The 16,365-nt window shown below is 44.9% G+C and overlaps 1 protein-coding gene across 6 annotated transcripts in view; it reads right to left on the bottom strand.

The window, feature by feature from the left end:
* LOC121872272 (protein TANC2-like) overlaps nt 1-11,144 on the bottom strand; it is an 82,877-nt gene extending 71,733 nt beyond the window's left edge. For 5 of the 6 annotated variants that reach the window (XM_042374938.1, XM_042374941.1, XM_042374939.1 and 2 more), the window contains exon 1: nt 10,669-11,144. In XM_042374938.1, coding sequence (XP_042230872.1) covers nt 10,669-10,720 — 52 coding nt within the window. In that variant the 5' untranslated portion in view covers nt 10,721-11,144. Of the gene's footprint in view, nt 1-5,845; nt 6,231-10,668 lie in introns of those variants that run through there. The other variant, XM_042374940.1, reaches the window with a different exon arrangement.
* Nucleotides 11,145-16,365: the final 5,221 nt, after the last annotated feature.

The raw sequence follows: 16,365 nt of genomic DNA, 5'->3' as shown, positions 1-16,365 counted from the left end.
CCAGAACTCTTCCTCCTCTGATCAACTCACACCAGATCTCTTCCTCCTCTGATCAACTCACACCAGACCTCTTCCTCCTCTGATCAACTCACACCAGACCTCTTCCTCCTCTGATCAACTCACACCAGACCTCTTCCTCCTCTGATCAACTCACCAAACACCCCCCGCCATACACTCAACAAATTATACCAGTTGTAATCTGGAAAACATGTGAAGCTCGCGTGCCTCCCAGTTAAAACACGACGTTAATCTCACGGCGCTAAAAACAGAAGTTTGCATCAGCTACACATACCAGAACTGTTGCAGTCCTCGTGACGCTGTAGGGACCGCGAGAACCAACACGCTTAGAGGTATGTGGGAGGGCGAGAAGGTTCTTGACATCTTTAGTTGGTATTTCTTAACTCCAGTACCCAACTGAGGCCGTGTTGAATCCCTCCCGGACGGACGGACGGACGGACGGACACACACACTACCACGTGAACGATAGGCGCAAATAGGCCGGAGGTATAATTATAAACAAGAGAAAAAAGTTATCGGAACTGGACACCGACATGCCGAAGAAGTTGCCAAGAGGAAGTATTCGGAGGAGTTGGTGTTGTTAACTGGCTGGCACCGATGGCCCCTACCAGAACACGAGTACCTGGGGGGGGGGGGGGGGGGGGGGGGGAACTACTCGAGAATCATGTTTCATCATTTATCTGTCTCGTGTCATTTTGTGTTGTAAGTGAATCTTCCTCAGGTGAAAGTAACAGTTCAAGCAGGGGAGTGTAACAGTACACTAACACACTCTGGTTTTGTCTGACCACCAACCACGACTACTACCACCACCACTAACAACCACCACTAACAACCACTACTACCACCACCACTAACAACCACTACTATTACCACCACCACTAATCGACCTAAGTGACCTGGTGATAAATATCTACCTTGTTAACGTGACATCTACTGATTACCAACACTAATTAAACCTATCGCTCGTACCTTACTTTAACCTATCCTAATTTACCTACATTAACCTACCCTACCCTAGCATAACTTGGCCTTACCTAACCTAACCTAACCTAACCTAACCTAACCTAACCTACCCTAGCATAACTTGGCCTTACCTAACCTAACATTCTGCTTACCTAACCTAGCACTCCCTCACCCTACACATACCCAGTCGCTCCCTCACCCTACACATACCCAGTCACTCCCTCACCCTGCATATACCCAGTCACTCCCTCACCCTGCATATACCCAGACACTCCCTCACCCCACACATACCCAGTCACTCCTCACCCTGCACATACCCCAGTCACCCTCACCCACACATACCCAGTCACACCCCACACATACCCAGACACTCCCTCACCCTACACATACCCAGTCACCACCCTGCACATACCCAGTCACTCCTCACCCTACATACCCAGACACCTCACCCTACACATACCCAGTCACTCCCCACCCTGCACATACCCACACTCCCTCACCCTACACATACCCAGACACCCCTCACCCTACACATACCCAGTCACCCTCACCCTGCACATACCCAGACACCCTCACCCCACACATACCCAGTCACTCCCTCACCCTGCACATACCCAGACACTCCCTCACCCTGCACATACCCAGTCACTCCCCACCCTGCACATACCCAGTCACTCCCTCACCCTGCACATACCCAGACACTCCCTCACCCTACACATACCCAGTCACACTCCCCTACACCCTCAGACACCCTCACCCACACATATCCAGTCACTCCCTCACCCTGCACATACCCAGTCACTCCCTCACCCCACATACCCCAGACACCCCCTCACCCTACACATACCCAGTCACCTCACCCTACACATACCCAGACACCCCCCACCCCACATACCCAGTCACCCCTCACCCTGCACATACCCAGTCACTCCCTCACCCTGCACATACCCAGACACTCCCTCACCCCACACATACCCAGTCACCCTCACCCTGCACATACCCAGACACTCCCTCACCCTACACATACCCAGTCACTCCCTCACCCTGCACATACCCAGTCACTCCCTCACCCTACACATACCCAGACACCCCCTCACCCTACACATACCCAGACACTCCCTCACCTACGTCTGATTTTGCTAATGGGTTCAGAATATCCACACGGAGACACGAGACGGACAAAAACGCCGCCAGACAGAGACGGCCCTACCCAGCACCCTGCCGGCCCTACCCAGGACACCTTCCCCTCATCAACGTCCTGTGGGTCTTCTGGGGGAGGCAAAGGGACACAGCTCTTTGATCTGAGCTGGGGGGGTGTGAAGGGATAATAAGAAGCAGAATGTGATGAATAAAAACATAGGTGGAAGAAATGAGATAAGGGAAACATATGAGGTGCTACTGTGGTATGTGGTGTACCGTGCAGGTGCTACTGTAGTATGTGGTGTACCATGCAGGTGCTACTGTAGTATGTGGTGTACCGTGCAGGTGCTACTGTAGTATGTGGTCTACCGTGCAGGTACTTCAACAGAGAGAGAGAGAGAGAGAGAGAGAGAGAGAGAGAGAGAGAGAGAGATCGTATACAAGGGTGGCAGAAGGGTCAAGCTCTCCATATGCGGTCTGCGGCTGGGATCAATCTTTTCTTTTCTTTTTATTGGGCACTCCCCTACATCCTTGTTGTGTAAGGTGAAGCGCAGAAGCGTTTACAGTGCCCAACAGGGAAGCATGCTAAGTTCATGCTTACCTTTATGTCTCATGAGTTAAGGGCGTAGAAGAATCTGACCCTTAGTTCCTGCCAGAGGTCAAAGTAAGGTCAAATAAGGTCTTTCTGAGGGAGAGGACCCGGAGCGAGCAGCGAGGGAGGGTCCATAACAAGGCGCCCATCCCCCTACCAGATGAGGAGTTAATGCAAGGGCGGATCCAGGGGTAGGTCCTGGGGGTCCGGATCCCCCTTTTCATCAGAAAATTCCAATACTTTTTCTTTAATGCAGAATTATACTCAGACGTTTTTGTATTGTCAAAAGTAATTACTATTGACCTCAGAATATCTCCTAATATCAAGTGCACAAGGCTTCAAAATGTCCCCAGCTGGGTGGGCTCGCTTAGCTCGCCATGTTTCCCTCACCCAAAACTTCTTGGACACCCCCTTGATATTCCTGGATTCGCCCCTGTAATGGTGTGTGTGTGTGTGTGTGTGTGTGTGTGTGTGTGTGTGTGTGTGTGTGTGTGTGTGTGTTTGTTTTATGTACAAATTCCAACCTTTCATAGCTTATCCCATATCAGTCACCGACTTGGCGAATACGCCTCTGCATCGACAGACAGACAGATACACAGACAGAATGCGAAAACAAACAGACTGACTCAGACAACAAGATAGACAGCCAGAATCGACAGACAAGAATTTCAACTATGGTCCCGCGAATCTATATTTACCAGTTGCAAGAACCACGTGCATCTTTCTACAGCTGGTTACTGGGCACAGTACTCCCAACAGATGGTTACTGAGTACAGTACTCCCCACGGATGGCTCCTGAGTACTTCCCACAGCTGGTTACTAAGGGTGAGAGATGGATCTACCCCCAGAGAGTCTAGCCGGAGGGGAGATAAAAGGTTAGGTTAGGAGACTGGTAGAAAAGTGAAGATTTCATAATAGAAAAGGTATGGATGGTAGTCTCACACCGCACGGCTTGAGGATAAAGGTCACGCGCGCCACATGTCGACAATTATGATCAATGAAAAGGTCGATAGATCGGTTGCCGCCACAGGTCAACAGTACAAACTACCTTCAATATTGGGTCACACCAGTCAAGGTCTATGTGGAAACTCTTAATTTATCGCCAAACTGAATACAATCGACCTGACCGACCCAGGTGAAGCACTTGATGTACCTCGAGTTAGTGATGTATTGTGCGGTGTGGTTAGGTTAGGACACGAGGATGTACTATGTGGGCACCAGCGGCTGTCTCTGGCCTGACCTAAATGTCTCAGAGAAATAACATTAGCTCACGGATCCAGGGGCTCAGTCAACACATAATGAAAGTTATTACCAAGATGTGATCCAGCACAGCCTCCCCGGGTCACGGATGGTTGATATTTGTGATAAAGACCAAGAGGGTTGGGGTGCTGGTAACACTTGTTGTGGCCAGGATAGTGGCCACCATTACTCTCACAAGACTCGCCCACGGAGACAACCACCTGACAGGGAAGTGACCACGACCAGCCTGCGGTCAACAACTAACAACCTGTAGGGCGGCCATCACACACCTGCCCCATAAAGGTTCGTGTTGTTACTCTTAAGTGAAGATGTAAACATGTACTTCATTGACTGACTTATTAAGATAAAATGACGTAAATGACAAACACAGATAACAATGACACGTTACCTTAACTATTTTCTTCACTTACACAAGACGAAAATTAATGTTGAATTTTGCCACAATACCTGCACTGCAGCTGGTGTTAAGGGGACGCACTGTATCTCGTTAAGGTCTCATTTCTAACATTGTTTCTTGATGTTGTTTTATCTTAAGTCATCAGTTCAATTACTACCTACAAATACTACTCAAGTGGACGAACCTTTGTGACTCATACCTGTGTCTTCTGTTATAAGTTGTGGAGGCCGACAGAGTGGCATTAACACAACACATAAGACTGTGGAAGAGGCGGAACTAAGTGTTCGCCTCTGGAACATGCATAAACCTAACTCTTTATACACTAACAGGACTGAAGGAGAAAATGAGGTTTTAGAAGTGGGTGGTAAGGTGTCCGAGCCTCTGGCGGCGGCAGGTTTGGCTGTTGGTAAGAGACGAGACGGGGAATGGACCGGGGCAACTGGTCTATTTGGGGACAGACACACACACCTTTTTCTCCGTCTACCCCAAGACTGCAAGTGCTGAGACAAACTTCCTCTCAGTTGTATAACAAAACACACACATACAGTACGTACATACACATACCACACGTACACACACACACACACACATACCGTACGTACACACACACAGAAACTTAAGGCACAAATTCCACAGACAACTTTATAAACATTAATTGTGTTGTCGAGCGAGAAACTGTATGTAAACCCCGAGACACCAACACCGCCGGCACTGCACTTGACCGCCTTTACTGTAAAGTGAAGTCCTCACTTACATCTATTTAACTTACCAATTTACAGCCAAAACAAAGTTATTACTGCAAGTGTTGATAATATTCCCAACGATGAGCACATTACCCGAACACAACGGCTAAACCATAACACCAGCAGACGCCTCTCAGCCTCGGGGGTCAAGGAGGCCAACGTGTTAGGTAAGGTTCTCCAGGGTGAACACTTGGGTAAATAACACACAAACCAAGTGTATTTTGACTAATTTTCACTGCGACTTGCGGCAGCCATGTCACACTGCGTCTCAGTATAGTACCGTAAGAGGAAACTCACGAGGGGATCATAAGGAGTGTCAGTATAGTGCCGTAAGAGGGAACTCACGAGGGGATCCTAAGGAGTGTCAGTATAGTGCCGTAAGAGGTAACTCACGAGGGGATCATAATGCGTTTCAGCATAGTACCGTAAGAGGGAACTCACGAGGGGATCATAATGCGTTTCAGCATAGTACCGTAAGAGGGAACTCACGAGGGGATCCTAAGGAGTGTCAGTATAGTGCCGTAAGAGGGAACTCACGAGGGGATCCTAAGGAGTGTCAGTATAGTGCCGTAAGAGGGAACTCACGAGGGGATCATAAGGAGTCTCAATATAGTGCCGTAAGAGGGAACTCACGAGGGGAACATAAGGAGTGTCAGTATAGTGCCGTAAGAGGGAACTCACGAGGGGAACATAATGAGTCTCTGAAGGGAATATAACAAGAGGCTCACTCACCTTGGATGATGTGAATAATATTGAAGTGTTGGTGGCGACTCTAGACGAGTGTGGCGGGGACACACTCACCGAGTCTTCCACTACTTCACTCTCCACACATGACGGAGTCCACCGGCTGCCTGCCAGTCTCTCACCGACGCCGGCACAGGTCTTACTGACTCCACAATAGTTATAAAGTCTTAGGTATATAACCGGCGAGTTTTCTGAACTAACTAACTGGCTTTAGCTGAGATCAGAGTTTTCTGAAGTTAACGAGACGTCAACAGCTAAGTTCTCTACCCTCCAGTGTTAACAATCTCCGTCTGGCGCGTCGTGATCAAGTTGTCGTATATAGTTAATGATGTATGAGTTGCTGCAGGAGGGAGAGCTGTGGTGCAGCAACCTTTCCCAGGGGTGTCTGAGCGGGTTCTGGCGAGGGGACCCGCTTCTTACAGAGACAGAGGGGAGGGGGGGGGGGACGTGGTAGAGGGGAAAGAGAGAGAGCGGGGCATATGTCGTCACAAGACGTCCCCTCCCCTCAAAAAAAAACCCCATATTATAAAAGGCTGCCCAGCTTATATTGACTAGAGACAGTTATGTTAACACTGTACGACAGCCTACAGGTAGAGGCTCACCACGGACCTGTGGTATCACTGCTGGGCCTCTGTGCGTCACCAACAATGGCGCCTCCGTGAGGGGAGGTCGGCGCCACACAGTCCAAGGTGGGGTTGGGTAGTTTCCCACACACACACTGGTGATTGGGACGCTGATAAAGATAGCTGTGATGGTAACAATAATAATGATAACTTTGTCTTATTTCCACCTTGCGTGTTTTTGTTCGTTGTTTTTATCTGTCGCTTCCGGTGTGTTTTTGTGTGACGTCACTTATATACTGCTGTGGCGCACGTGTGTGTGTGTGTGTGTGTGTGTGTGTGTGTGTGTGTGTGTGTGTGTGTGTGTGGGCGCGCGTGTGCTGTGCGCGATTGAGGGATAAGGGTGTGGGTGAGAAGAGTAAAACGAACAAGAGGTCAGGGAGGCGAAACAAAGGGAGAGAGAACATGAAACTAGGGAGAAGCAGGGAAGGAGAAGAGACGAGATAACTGCAGCGGAAATCACTAATAATAAAGTGTAGGAGGGAGCCGATAAACGTGAATTAAACGGCTGTAAATAAAAACAACAGCGATCTGCATAAGACAGGACCTGGAGAGAGAGAGAGAGAGAGAGAGAGAGAGAGAGAGAGAGAGAGAGAGAGCCTCCGCCTAGTAGCTACCCCGGGGTGAGTGAGACACGTGGTCGAGGTTCCTCACTCAATACGTCATCACAACAGCTCTCAAGAGTACCGATATTACTGGAGGGTTCTGTGGCCCCCCCCCCTCACCCCGCCCCTAAAACAATACCCATCACCAGGGGGGGCGGGGACCTCCTCTGGGCCCCCTGCTGTCAATAACGCTCAATCAACTGACTGCCTGCGGTATGGTCCAAATTCTAATGTGTTGAATTTTCCTCTTGATTGATGAAGCAGAACACCACCTAACTGACTGACTAAAACCTAAACTAACCCCCTAACTGACTGACTAATAAGCTAACTTAACCACCCAACTGATTGACTGATAAGCTAACATAACCACCCAACTGACTGACTCATTCAAACCTAAACTGGCACTGATTGACTGATAAGCTAACATAACCACCCAACTGACTGACTAATGGCATAAAAATATACCTTGGTAATGGTGCCAAAGTTCCCCCGAGACTCAAACTCTGTAATGTATTGAGGTTAAGTGATTCTCACGTCTCTGTCAGGAGGAAAAAAATAAAAAAATAGAAACTTACAGGAGAACCGAGTCGGTGACCCAGGAGGTGAGGCACCGCCCGGACACTGCCAAGGTCACGACATTGCCCTCACAACACTTGGTAATTAATAAACTCGTAAACCAGGTAACACAAACATCAAGGAAAGTAACACGCAACAAGATGACAACACTGCTGGAACAAAAAGCACACACGGGCGGGTGGGAGGATTTAAAGCCTTGTCGTGTGTACAACAACTTGGTACTGCTGCAAAATTACTCTCTTTATAATGATTTATCCCCTAATATGGCAACAATGCTCTGGTAAAAACCACTTTAACTGGGGACGATTTGTTTAAAGTCTGGCAGTGATAGTGTGTTACCGGCCCTCACACTCAACATTAAACTGTTAACATGGAATTTCCAGTTGTAGTTAAACATGTACAATACTTCAGGTGAGTTGGGGAAACACACATCTCCTTAAGAACAGCCTCTTGATAAGTCTTAGTAAGCCTTAAAATATCATAAATTGGTCGAGCTACATGGTAATAATAAGCAACCATGAGAATCACCCTCTTTACTCATGTTGTAAGGCCACACGACTCACCTCAAGGGTACGCGTCCCAGCTAATATCCCCTAATAATATTAATCACGCTAACAATGTTTGGGGAAATGGGATTAGGATAGGTTATGTTAGCGCGGTTAATCTTTAGGTGAAATAAGCTGGGGTGGAGATTCTCTGTGATTCCATTGTTTGTACACCTGCACCATGTATATACATTGTTTGTATATCTAGACTGTCTATGTATACTGTATGCTGAACCGTGATGAACTTGTACTAGGATTTTACTAAATAACCATCTAGCCATTTATGTTGGTTCAACAAAACTCTCCGTTTATTTCACACCAAGAGCCATCATCTTCACACACACACACACACGTCGTCAGCAACACACTGAGCGAGTCGCCCTCACCAACAAAGAGAACGGGAGATGAACTTGGGATATTTATCCACACACACACAGTTAAAAAAGACGAGATGTTTCTTTAAGTTGACGCTCCCCCTTCCCTCTGTCTGTGTCTCCCTTTCTCTCTGTCTGTCTCCCTCCACGCCCCACTGCATCAACCGTCAGGAGGGGTGGTACACCTTCAGGAGGGGTGGTACACCTTCAAGTATGGCGGCGTTGAAAACCTCACTTTTATGGTACCGACGGAAGGTTAAATATAACGCTACGCCACCAAGATTTTTATAAGCTGGCTAAGGAACGCGGGCTAACATGGTGTGGAGGAAACAGAGTTGTGCCGCGCGAGAGACAGTCAGCTTGAATTGTAAGGAAATGTGAAGCTTACGAGAGGAACAACCACAGCTTTAAAGCCTCACGAGTTGTAAGAGGTGACAACTTTGATGAAAAATTTGAGTTGCTAAATATAACACTGACTCCTAACACTGCGGACGTGCAAACACCTTATGCTACAGTATTTTCCGAGATGACATGTTAGGTACGTACGTATGTAAGTATGTACGAGGACCGTATAAATGTTACTAACAGACTAATGGTTTGCATATAACACATTAATGGTTTAGGAATAATATTTGCACTATTAGGAGTGGGGTCTAGTAGGAACGAAGCCTATTAGGAGTGGGGTCTAGTAGGAACGAAGCCTATTAGGAGTGGGGTCTAGTAGGAACGAAGCCTATTAGGAGTGGGGTCTAGTAGGAACGAAGCCTATTAGGAGTGGGGTCTAGTAGGAACAAAGCCTATTAGGAGTGGGGTCTAAATGGAACAAAGCCTATTAAGAGTGCGACTAATAGGAACGAAGTCTATTAAGAGTTGGGTCTAACAAGGACTGGGGTCTGATAGGAATGATATGAGAGGCATGACAAGACCTATTTGACCTACAACCCATCCTGATAACCGTAAGGTGGCAGCCGAGGACAGTGGGGTGTTGGGCACACACACTGGCCATGGGGGCAGCTTCGGGCAGCCTTGAAATGCCCAACTCTCACCTCACCAACTATTAAAAAAACTCTACTTCAACACATATACTGTACATGATACTTGACCAACAAATAGGTTTCCTTCAGTTAAGACTTTGAAGATGAAGAGACAGAACCTTGGTGAGGAAAGAACGAATATTTTCACCCCCACAAGCAAACACATTCAGAAGGTTAAACTAAACTTTCTCTACGCTTTAAAATGTTGTCCCGTAGTGAGGTGGTTAGTGGCTCTAGTTTATTAGAGACTTGTCACACGGCGTGGCATTAATAGTTCGTAAATTAGCCAATACAAGTTCACAATATTTCGTCCAGTACTGTAGACAGAGGTAAACAAACAATGTTATATATAAATAGTCTCCACCAATGACTGCTCGAGAAACCCATTAAGAGCATAATTATATACAATGGCATCGTTATAAGGCCAGGTTGTTACCGTCTTACTTATAAGTTTGAACACGTCGTCAGAGGGGTTGGCTGACTGACTCACAAGTTCACAACACCAGCGGTCAATAACGAGAGGAAAGTTTAGGTTAAAAGTTAAAAACAGCTCAACTAACTTTCAGTGTACTGGAAATATAGTCAAAACACAGTAACATCACAGGTTGATGTACCAACATGTAACTCCATCTGTCCTGTTGTTATATAAAAGATTAAGTTTATCTAAGTGTCACCGAGACGTCCTCCTTAATTGCGAAAATGAACTAAACTAACAGAGCTTTAAGGGTCATGTGTCTAACTATATTATTTATGTACTGTATATTTGACTAAGTTGTCAATCAAAATTTCATATACAGGGTATACGTAAAATTCTAAAAAAATATATATATTTCATAATCGGTAATTCAAATGTGTTGAATACAGTATTAACGAGAAAACTATTTAGAATAAGATTACTTTAAGCTGTATACTGTACACACGTAATAAATTTATTGTTAAAACAAGACTATTAAGATCTTCCTGAGGAGTTGGGTGGTTTTCGCTTTCCAGGAGGACCTCCGTGAAGGCTCATCAAGTAACACAGTTATTATAATATACAGTAGTGCAGATTACTCACCTTCATTAGGAAGTGTCGGTGTTTTACTCCGAGTTAAGAAGTCCTTAACCATGGTGGCGGAGTTGTGTGATCAAGTTCCTCTATTCAAGACTTAATTATTAAGTCTGACAGAGACAGTCTATGTCGCAGTACACATGAAGAATGACTAGAGTTACTCCGGTTATTATATCACAGGTTAAACTAAGTAACGGTAATACCTTATTCTACGCACTTTTTTTTTTTGCTGTTAATATTTTTAAACAATGTCCACTTTGTCACCAACACCTATATATATCGTTCACTATACACCTCTCACAGACGCGCACCACACATCATCACTTATAAAGTATTGTGTTGGCAGTGAACATGGCGGTATATGATCAGCGGGGAGCACTGTAACAGAAAATCCTTGGCAGTCCACAGTTGCCTGAGCTCGTTCATCTTCACGGAGAGGCTACACACACACACACACACCTTTCCTCGCTCGTCTCCTCAACTCGACTGACTTTCTGTTCATTCACTGATCCCGTATACCCCCCCATGACGTCATCAAGCTCCGCCTCTTTGGGCCACTCAGTGAGCGTGGTACCACATGTAAACAACTACTATTAAAGGAGAGACAACACTGATACTTTAACTCAACAACAACAACACATACTGTGCGTCCATAACTACTCCGGGTACAGTATTAGGTGAAGTAAGAAAGACAGGTTCAAATAGCATTAGTTTAGATATTTACTTCATATATTACTGGCGGTGAAAAGCATGAGAGAGAGGTTATTGTATTCTTGTACACCAGACAGTTGGTTTAAGGGATATTGGGCAGTGTAAGATAGTTCTGGTAGGTAAGTTTAATGTTAAACCCGAAGACTTGGTAATACAGGTTTAAGCACCAAAAGTTTTATGAAGATTTAATGAAAGGAAAAGACACTATGAAATTTAATGAAAGTCTTATTGTTAATAGGCGATTTAACGCCAAAGGGAAGACGCACCAGAAGTTAAGACCACATGGGTTGGGTAACAGAAATAAGAGAGGTGAAATATTTGATGACTTTTGGTAGGAAAGCAAGATGATAAGTTGTATGAACACCCTAGGCATGAATATCACCCTACAGCACACACAGTTCCAACACAACAGACAATATCATAATCTTCACCATCACAACCGTCACCATCTTCACTATCATCACTACCACCATCATCACCATCACAACCGTCACCATCTTCACTATCATCACTACCACCATCATCACCATCACAACCGTCACTATGACAAAGGATCATTGCCCACAAGAGGTTAGGTTCTGGTGATGACTCGATCCTACCACCAGTAATCTCTGCTACTCTCTCTCTCTCTCATTTACTCTTTCACTCCCTCATCCTCTCATTCTTTCGTATCCTGTCTTATCGTCCGCCTCTCTCCTACGGACACGTGTACACATAAGGGTGTACAGTCACACGATCCCACCCACCACAATACCTTCACAAAATTCTCTCTCTCTCTCTCTCTCTCTCTCTCTCTCTCTCTCTCTCTCTCCCTCTCTCAACACAAGTAACAGACAAACTTTCCCTCCGTAATCACACCTAATAATGACTCAGAATGCATTTCCTTGGCAACCTGGCGCTCCATAGATCCCATGAGCCTTAATTATACGTCTGGCAGCCGCGGGCCGACCAAGGTGTGGATTCTCAAAAACTCAGATACGTTAATTTATTCCCTTAACTAATGGTAAATTAACTTATCTCGTTAAAGTAAATTCCCAGGTGTTAATTTTGTGTTCTAGTTTAAGATAACACGCCTGACTGTCGTTCTCTGGGTGGGTATAACTGCCTCCTGCCCCAACGACCACCAGATACCCAAATTAGTGGGTATCTGGGCGGGTATAACTGCCTCCTGCCCCAACGACCACCCAGATACCCAAATTAGTGGGTATCTGGGTGGGTATAACTGCCTCCTGCCCCAACGACCACCCAGATCCCCAAATTAGTGGGTATCTGGGCGGGTATAACTGCCTCCTGCCCCAACGACCACCAGATACCCAAATTAGTGGGTATCTGGGTGGGTATAACTGCCTCCTACCCCAACGACCACCAGATACCCAAATTAGTGGGTATCTGGGTGGGTATAATTAATTTCCTTCGGCGGCTTCGTGGTAAAGAGTTATCCCGGCCCTCACCTGTGGTATCTGGTGTCTGATGGTGCTCTATGGTGTCCTGTGGTAACTAATGGTGTCTTGTGGTGCCCAAATGTGTTATATTGTGTCCTGTGGTGTCCAGTTGTCTATGCACTATATAATGGTGTTAAGTGAACGTAAGAAATTAAGGTATAGTCTCAGTGTAATATCGGTGCCATAATGGACGAAGCTTAGCCACGAGGGTCAGAGGCAACAGCTAAAGTTCTATTTCACGTTAAGTTAAAATAAGAGTAAACGTAAGGTAGATGCCCTTGTTGCTCCCAGAGTGTGTGTACTCCAACGACCTGAGTTATACTTTAAGATATGTGTGTGGGAAGAAGAGGAGGAGGAACTGGAAGAGGAAGAAGAGCAGCAGGAGGAGGAGGAAGAAGAGACACCAAGTGTTACAACCCTTAACGCACCTTAACCTTAGCTAGCAACCCTTAACGCACCTTAACCTAGATTTGGTGATTTTTCTGCAAAGTTGGCAACACTGTATCTGGTGGTGGTGGTGGTGGTGGTGGTTGATATCCGGGGATGAGAGTCATAACACACTTCCCTGCTATTCCTCCTCACGACTTTACCATTGTTGTCATCCAAGGCGACCCAGTTGCTTGATAACGGCCACAGGTGCGTCGTCTCCCCCCCCTCCCTACACGACGTACAGGTGGGGGCAAAACTACAGTAGGAATCAACAGTGTACAGTATTCTCCAGCAGACTACAGTAGCCACCAGCAGACTACAGTAGCCACCAGCAGACTACAACTATAATGAAATAAATCTTTTCTTACCAAACGCTCTGCACAATAATTCTCACACAGTATTGACACGTATATGGCATTTTTTAATCGTTAGTCCTCGTAAAGTAGCCCATAATGTAGCCCCGTACAGTAGACCCATACAGTAGCACAATACAGTACCCCGTACAGTAGCCCCGTACAATAGTCCCATACAGTAACACCTTACAGTAGACCCATACAGTAGCCCCATACAGTAGCACCATACAATAGACCCATACAGTAGCCCCGTAGCCCAGATCCCGCTGATCAAAACAAAGAGAGGAGGCACCATCCACCAGCTCCCATATATGGCGCCTCTCACCCGCCGCTGTCTGGTCTACACACCAGCCTACCACCTACCTGCGTGGCCTGCACACCAACCTACCTGCGTGGCATGCACACTAACCTACCTGAGTGGCCTGCACACCAACCTACCTGCGTGGCCTGCACACCAACCTACCTGCGTGGCCTGTACACTAGCCTATCTGCCTCCCTTGTGTACACACAAGCTCAGACCATGTGTACAAGGGCCAATCTGCAGTCTTGTGTACACACATAATGGATACTGTAAGCTTGTGTACATTACTATCTGAAGTACAGTACATACACGTACATGACCTTCATAAGCATGTGTACAGCAGCTATATGTAGTCATGTGTACACACCTTGAAAACATGTGCTTACGTGTTGAGTAACTTGAGGATACTGTAAGCAAGGGAGAGCTGACTTATGGTGTACAGGTGACGAGGTAACTCAAGTCAGGTCACTCATACTCCCAGGTAACTCATACATCCAGGTAACTCAAGTCATGTAACTCATACATCCAGGTAACTCAAATCAGGTAACTCATACACCCAGGTAACTCATTCATCCAGGTAACTCATACACCCAGGTAACTCAAGTCAGGTATTTCATAAACTCAGGTAACTCAAACATCCAGGTAACTCAAGTCAGGTCACTCATACACCCGGGTAACACAAACACCCAGGTAACTCAAGTCAGGTAACTCAAAAACCCAGGTAACTCAAACACCCAGATAACTCAAGTCATATTTTTCAAACAATGAACGAATAACGTTACCGTCTTTTGTAAATTAATATAGTGTATATTTCTGCCTTTAACCTTTGCGTCAAGCAGATTGTTTACACCTAACATAAACAGGATGGGTGCCAACACTGACCCTTCGGGCACTCCTCTAAAAAACTCGAAGGCGCCACAAGAGGTAAACATCCGCTGTTTATATTCAACAAGAAACTATTTACTCATTTTGTTTACTTCAATTAGTTATTGTTTAAAAATAAGAGAACTATTGAGCCACTTACCGTGATGAGCAGTATTGTGTAGCATATATTGTTTGTAAACAAGTGAATATAATGAGCAATTTATCATATATACGTAATGGTGTTAAAACCGTCCAATTAGTGCTTCTTTATCAGCACCTCACAGACAATAGTAGAAAGTGACTGCAAAGTGCTAAGACAATAAGTAGAAGAATACACACACACGAGTACTGATCGCTATAACAACAGCCCAGTCTTAACCATTGTAAAAATTATCAACAACTCGTAATCAACCAGTGTGTTTACTCCCTGTCAATCTTACCTTTGTGCACTGTCACTATGTTGAAATGCCCTGTAGAATGACCTTCTCCCCCACCTAGTCATTAAATATCATATTTGTATCACATACGTTACTTGTATATTATTTGTCAATCAAGGGACCCATTCCCCAATTATGTAACTGTATATTTTCAGCCTTCCCGCTGCCATGCTCTTTCAATAAACCGTTAATTATTATTATTATTATTATTACACACACACACACACTCTTAAGAACATATGAATGGAGGTCACTACAGTAGGCCTATCGGTCCATTCTAGGCAGCCATCTTATCTGTCTAATCTATATTTGTAACCTGCCAGCGAGTTGGAGTGTTTGGTAACTTGCTCCACTCATCCACAACACTATTGTCACAACCAATGTTTATCTAATTCCTTCCTAAATCTAACTTTGTCTACTATAAAAACCATTGATATGTGTTCGCTCCTGAGTTGATAATTTATATATATATATATATATATATATATATATATATATATATATATATATATATATATATATATATATATATATATATATATATATATATATGATAACTATAAGGAAAAGAAAACACGAAGTTCCCAAGCGCTTTCGTGTAATTCACATCTTCAGGGTGAGTACAGACTAGGTTTTCTTTTCCTTGTGGTTATCAGCATATACCTAGATCACGCACCTACAGTGATTTATATATATATATATATATATATATATATATATATATATATATATATATATATATATATATATATATATATATATATATATATATATATATATATATATATATATCGCTACGTCTCAAAAAATCTAGTTTTTCTCTCTCACTACACTCAGGTTAGGTTAGGTTTATACTTATCATTACCCTCCTAAATCTTTCTCACAGTCGGATTTCTCTATATTTACGTATCTACATTTCTTCTTCTTCTTATTATTATTATTACAAACTTTAATATTAAATCTTACTTTTACAAATAATATTAACTAACAATTTTTGGCCGCCACAGAAAGATAAAAATAAGAACATTCTATAAAATTCCACCAAGTTTATCTCCCGCCATACCTCCGAGTACAGGGGGGAGAGGAATGTGGTGGTGTAGTGAGGTACAATGCGTGGCACTGTTCTGGTTGGTAGTAGACTCCGATGCCATCAGCCTGGCACTAAC

This window comes from Homarus americanus, unplaced genomic scaffold (genome assembly GCF_018991925.1).
Source record: "Homarus americanus isolate GMGI-L3 unplaced genomic scaffold, GMGI_Hamer_2.0 scaffold5589, whole genome shotgun sequence".
Lineage (NCBI taxonomy): Eukaryota > Metazoa > Arthropoda > Malacostraca > Decapoda > Nephropidae > Homarus > Homarus americanus.
Note: the sequence above shows the minus strand (reverse complement) of the source record. Positions and strands in the feature narration are given on the sequence as shown.